Here is a 6,750-nt window from a genome sequence, read left to right on the forward strand (position 1 = left end):
ATACGTTTTAATTACTCTTAGAATTCTTGTTGCATGAAATATGAACTTTTTACAAAATTCACTTGACATAAGTGCAAATAAACATGATTGACTATCATGCTATTTTGTTCCTCTGAGAGCCCATTATATTCTATAATAAATATACCTAATATTTAAGTCATAAATCTTCTATATACCTAGAACCCTGATATTGCCCTCAGAATTTATTTAGTGCAATGTCATACAATGAAAATTATGTAACTTGAGAATAATTAAGATTAAACGTTAGAAATGGCATTTTTAAAATCACTTTGCTTATTCAACATTTTCATGAGAAACAACCACAGCTTTCCAAGGTATTATCCTTGGCCTTGGGGAACAGCTTACATCTGTTAATACTTTCTAGTTTCAGAAAAAGGATTCTCTCTTATACTATCAGTTTTACATTTATAAGTTAAGAAAATGAAGCCAAAACCAAAACAACCCAGAAAAATCCTTGAAAAAAATTTTGTCCCAAAAGCGTGATTATGACTTATAGTTTAGAAGCAAACTTTGTTTTTGTTTTTTTCCAATTAATTATTTATAGAAATAATTTACTTGCTTAACTTCCCCATTATCATTAAACAAGTGAATATACTAACCACCTATCTGGACACCAGCTTATTCTAGATTTATAAATACATACCAACACAAATATATACATCATGTATGTATACACATCAATATGCAAATATAACATACATATATACAGAATATATTGAATATATAATGTATATATGTGTATGTCCTATGTATTTCACATATATAAATTTTGGAGAGGAAGCACTGCAGTTCAGGAAGGGCATAGACTTTGGGGATAGGATAGAATGTTCTGCTTTATACCATATGTATAATTCAGAGAAATGCAGGGAAAAATTCTCCAACTCTGTTTCCCTACTTGTAATATGAGAATAATAATATCTCACTAATAATGAATATTAAATGCAGTGAATTAATATAAGTTCTCAGCACAGTCAATATGTGTTTTAATAAATACCAGATCACCTTGTATTGACCTTCAGAGTGCTAATTATATTTATGGTAGTTCTTGGAATGTTCTTAGAAATTATTGTGCAAATTACCTCTGTTGTGGTACAAGAAGGATATTTTAACTCTAAAAAATATAGAAAGTTAACACAAAGTAGAAATTTAAGATGACAAATCATAACTGTAGCTTTACATTACCTCAGTAGTTAACTATAAGTTAAACTATAGAAATTATTCTTATTGGGGTACAAAATAGCCAAATATAGGCAAATTCATAATCCATTACCACTAAATACTTGAATTAGCTAATGGCTTCTTCAGTTTTGAATTCCTAAATATGTAATATTTTTAGGAAGAAAATTACTGAGCTGTTTTTCTTGTGCAAGGCATAGAAAGACATGCTCATTACAATTTGATCTAAACAGCAGTAGCAAGATACAAGCAAACAGAATGTAGTATTAGATGGAACCTTAGAAATTATCTCTAATTCTAGCACTTTTCTGATGTGAAAATGAGTTTTAAAAGATTGAGTGATATAGGTAAGATTAGAACTTAGATTTCCTGATTGCAACATGTATCTTTTTCATTATATCACATTTCTTTTCATGATGATTATTTGGCAATTATTTTTCTAATACTCTTTGTTATGGGTAGTCTTCCTTTGGTTTTGGCTATACTGAATGTAAATTTTTTTTTAAACTGGGGCTAGTAATGTTGTGTTGGAGTGGGTTGTTGACAGCATAGGAAGGATTGGTAAAAGAAGTATTGATTGACAGGTATAGATATTAGCTGGCCCCAGTTTTTAGTTGATTTATATTAGGATGTTGAGATGTAGTTTTTTATTTTTGCTTTCAGATGACCTGATACAGCTAATAACATTATGTCCCCAAACTGAATTAATTCAATGTCTCACTAAAGAATGGAGTGGGAAACCACCATCTTTATCTTTTTGTCTTACCGTACTTCATCTATTCTCTGTAGACATGAAAAAGGTTGGGATTAAGCTACTTCAAGAAATAAATGCAGGTGGGAAAGGTAAGTAGGATAAAATGTTTTGGAAGACATAGTAGTGGGTTATTTAGAGAAAGGTTCATGATGATTATTTACCAGTGAACTCAAATTTTCCTTAGAGTTCTTTCTTAATTAGAGTTAACTTTTAGAGTTTGTAAATGTGAAGATTACCATGACAATAATGGTCTGTTAACAATAATATAAATTTCTTAAAAAATAAAAGGGCTTATTTACTTGAAAGAGCTACAGAGAAAGGCAGGGATCTTCCAGCCACTGGTTCACTCTGCAAACGGCCTACAAGGACCAGGCTGAAGCCAGGAGCCAGGAACTCCATCTGGATAGCAGGAGCCTTAGTACCTGGGCCATTTTCTTCTGCCTTCCCGAGCAGCTGGGTCAGAAACAGAGCAGCTAAGACTTGAACCAGCACCATGTGGAGGCTTAACCTGCTGTTCCACAATGCCAGCCCCTAGTATATATTTCTTGAGGGAAATGAGTGAAGAATTTATGGAGCCTGGGGGAGAATGTCATTGATCATAATAACTGATACTGTTCTAAAAACTTTGCATATATTAACACATGTGTACACTTAGCAGTCTTTTAATATGTATTTTAAATTTTATCAAAATGCTATTTAGAAATTTCATACATTTTAATTCCTAAACCATATATATATATATATAGTTAAATATAATCTTCACTCTAACCTGATATTGCAGTGGGATTGAGAATAATAAATTAAATCTCACTCCCCCCATTCATTAACTTAATATAGGAACTTGAGCAGACAACTTGATTTTTTAAAAAAGATTTCTTTATTTATTTGAAAGTCAGAGTCACAGAGAAAGAGGGAGAGAAAGAGAAAAAGAGAGAGATCTTTCATTTGCTGGTTTACTCCCCAGACGGCTGCAACGGCCTAGGATGGGCCAGGGGGAAGCCAGGAGCCAGGAGCCTTCTCCGGATCTCCCATGTGGGTAGCAGGGGCCCAAGCACCTGGGCCACCCTCCGCTACTTTTTCCAGGCCATTTGCAGGTAGCTAGATCAGATGTGGAGACCTGAACCAGTGCCCATGTAAGATGCTAGCGTTGCAGGCGGTGGCTTTACCTGCCACACCACAACAGCGGCACCAACAATTTGATTTTAAACTGTCTAAGGTCAAAAAACAAATGGCAAATTACTTGAAAGCATATTTATTAAGATAATTTTATAAGGGAGAGAACAATCCAACATGGGAAGCGAGATACACAGCAGACTCATAGAATGGCGGATGTCCTACACAGCACTCTGGCCTCAGAATCAGCCCTTAAGGCATGCGGATCCGGCTGAAAAGCCCATGAGAGTATTTCAGGCATAGAAAGCCAAGACACTCTGGGAAAAAAAAAAAAAAAAAAAAAAAAAAAACTAAATGAAAGATCTCTGTGAGTGAGATCCCAGTGGAAAGAACAGGTCATCAAAGAAGGAGGTACCTTTCTCTGAAGGGAGGAGAGAACTTCCACTTTGACCACGACCTTGTCTAAATATGATCAGAGTTGGTGAACTCAAAAGGCTTCCATAGCCTTGGCAACTCATGATAAGAGCCTAGGGTATTACTGATGCCATAAACAAGAGTGTCAGTTTGTTAAGTCAACAACAGGAGTCACTGTGCACTTACTCCTTATGTAGGATCTCTGTCTTTAATGTGCTGTACATTGTGATTTAATGCTATAACTAGGACTCAAACAGTATTTTTCACTCTGTGTTTCTGTGTGGGTGCAAACTGTTGAAATCTTTACTTAATATATGCTAAACTGATCTTCTGTATATAAAGAGAATTGAAAAATGAATCTTGATGTGAATGGAAGGGGAGAGGGAGCAGGAAAGGGGAGGGTTGCAGGTGGGAGGGAAGTCATGGGGGGGGGCAATGTAATCCATAAGCTGTACTTTGGAAATTTATATTCATTAAATAAAAGTTAAAAAAAAAAAAAGAAAGTAAAAATGACACCAACATAAAAAAAAGATAATTTTATATTTTGAAATTATCATTACAGATATCAACTAGAATATTGATAGGAAAATAATTATGGCATAAATAAAATAACAGTGATGACAGTGGAGTATTATAAATAATATAGCTAATAAATAGCCGGCGCCGCAGCTCATTAGGCTAATCCTCCGCCTAGCGGCGCCGGCACACCGGGTTCTAGTCCCGGTTGGGGCACCGGATTCTTTCCCGGTTGCCCCCCTTCCAGGCCAGCTCTCTGCAGTGGCCAGGGAGTGCAGTGGAGGATGGCCCAAGTGCTTGGGCCCTGCACCCCATGGGAGACCAGGAAAAGCACCTGGCTCCTGGCTCCTGCCATCGGATCAGCGCGGTGCACCGGCCACAGCGCGCCGGCCGCGGCGGCCATTGGAGGGTGAACCAACGGCAAAGGACGACCTTTCTCTCTGTCTCTCTCTCACTGTCCACTCTGCCTGTCAAAAAATAAAAAAAAAATATATAGCTAATAAATAAGAAATGAGATTCCTAAATTGTTAGATCCTAAAGGATCTAACTATATCTTATACTATATTTGATTTTATACTATATTTTAGACTATATTTTATACTATAATTGATTTTCAAAAGTAAGTAGTGTTAAGTTTCTTTAAAAAACAAATTATTTCATTTCCTTTAGAAAAATGTTTGTTTTAGAACTGCATCGTTTGGCCGGCACCATGGATCACCAGACTAATCCTCCGCCTGCGGCGCCAGCACTCCAGGTTCTAGTCCCGGTTGGGACGCTGGATTCTGTCCCAGTTGCCCCTCTTCCAGTCCAGCTCTCTGCTGTGGCCCAGGAAGGCAGTGGAGGATGGCCCAAGTGCTTGGGCCCTGCACCCACATGGGAGACCAGGAGGAAGCACCTGGCTCCTGGCTTCGGATTGGTGCAGTGCGCCAGCCATAACACTCCGGCCTTAGCGGTCTCTCTCTCTCACTGTCTAATTCTGCCTGTCAAAAAAATTAAAAACAAAACAAAACAATACCTGCATCATTAAGAAGTCTCCATGTAGAGATAGGATAGAGGTTTGCCAGAATTTTTTTTTAAGATTTATTTATTTATTTGAAAGTCAGAGTTACACAGAGAGAAGAGAGGCACAGCGAGAGAGAGAGACAGAGAGAGAGAGAGAGGTCTTTCATCCAATGGTTCACTCCCCAATTGGCCGTAATGGCTGGAGCTGTGCTGATCCAAAGCCAGGAGCCAGGAGCTTCTTCTGGGTCTCCCAAGTGAGTGCAGGTGCCCAAGGACTTGGGCCATTTTCCACTTCTCTCTCAGGCCACAGCAGAGAGCTAGATTGGAAGTGGAGCAGCTGGGTCTTGAACCAGCGTCCATATGGGATGCTGGCGCTTCAGGCCAGGGCATTAACCCACTGCACCACAGCTCCAGTCCCTGCCAGAATTTCTTTTTTTTTTGACAGGCAGAGTGGACAGTGAGAGAAAGGTCTTCCTTTGCCGTTGGTTCACCTTCCAATGGCCGCTGCGGCTGGCGCACCGCGCTGATGGCAGGAGCCAGGTACTTCTCCTGGTCTCCCATGGGGTGCACCACTGCACTCCCTGGCCACAGCAGAGAGCTGGCCTGGAAGAGGGACAACCGGGACAGAATCTGGCACCCCGACCGGGACTAGAACCCAGTGTCCCGGCGCCGCAAGGTGGAGGATTAGCCTAGTGAGCCGCGGCGCCAGCGCGGGCTCCTGCCAGAATTTCTTAAGCCCTTCGGTCAGCGCTACTAAGGCATTCATCAGTGTTTGAAAACTTAACAATTAGGTTCTCAGTTATTTGATAGTTTCTGGTGGTGTTTTATAGATTCTATGAATAAGAATAAACTTCCTTTCTTCGCTTGCTGAGCTCTCTGCCTTGTAGCCTGCAACGTTTGCTACCTTAGCAAGAAGGAGGTAAGTGGAAAGGTTGGAATGTGAAGATGGTAGAGATTTGAATTGAGACATAAAGAGGTTAAGATGATAGAGGAGGAAAAGAGCTAACACTAGAGTACTTATGAGTTGAACTGAGCAGTCCATATGTTATGTCATTAAATGTAGGGGATTCAGGGGGAGATGAATAGTAACTGAGTTGAGATTTTGTCTCTATTTTGAAAAATTGCTATGTGTGGATTACTAAGTAAGTACCATACTATAATACTATATTTTTCCTCCTCAGCTGCTGTTGAACATCTTGTGATGAGTGATTCACTTTGCTCTCTAGAAAAGTGGCAAGCAATGGCAAATATATGTTTACAAAATGGCTTTGACAAGTTACGTAATGACATCATGTCCATCCTTCGATCTCAGGCTGGAGTAACAGAAATTTCTGAAGAGGATGATACAGTCAATTTAATGGAACATGTTTTTTGGTAGTTCTATATCTTCACCAGTTGAGGGAGCTTGTATAACATTTTATGTATGTTGGTTGGGCAAACTGGTTTGGCATAACTCACTTTTAAATAAATTTAGAGTATGAAACTCTCAGAAATAAATGACACTTTGTCATTGACGACATTTAGATTTGTCCTTGAAAGCATTCCTTTACCCTATGTGGTCATTTCTTATACTTAATCTTGATAAAATCTAGGAATGTAACTGTGTAAAACACGGTAGGCATTTTTATCTAAATGTCTAAGCTAATGTTCAGATACATTCCTTTCTGATAATCTAATTTGAAAGCAAAAACTGAAGAAGTTATGGGAAGTATCCTGTCAGACTGTTTTCCTAAATATCAAGTGCTACAAACCTG

General features: G+C 38.7%; 1 protein-coding gene across 6 annotated transcripts in view; it reads left to right on the forward strand.

Moving 5' to 3' along the window:
- The window catches only part of CLHC1 (clathrin heavy chain linker domain containing 1), a 47,244-nt gene extending 40,734 nt beyond the window's left edge, over positions 1-6,510 (forward strand). For 5 of the 6 annotated variants that reach the window (XM_051842879.2, XM_070069103.1, XM_070069102.1 and 2 more), the window contains 2 exons: positions 1,861-2,040; positions 6,178-6,510. In XM_051842879.2, the coding sequence (XP_051698839.2) occupies positions 1,861-2,040; positions 6,178-6,374 (377 nt within the window). In that variant the 3' untranslated portion in view covers positions 6,375-6,510. The remainder of the gene's footprint in view (positions 1-1,860; positions 2,041-6,177) is intronic. The other variant, XM_051842880.2, reaches the window with a different exon arrangement.
- Positions 6,511-6,750: the final 240 nt, after the last annotated feature.

This window comes from Oryctolagus cuniculus, chromosome 2 (genome assembly GCF_964237555.1).
Source record: "Oryctolagus cuniculus chromosome 2, mOryCun1.1, whole genome shotgun sequence".
Classification (NCBI taxonomy): domain Eukaryota; kingdom Metazoa; phylum Chordata; class Mammalia; order Lagomorpha; family Leporidae; genus Oryctolagus; species Oryctolagus cuniculus.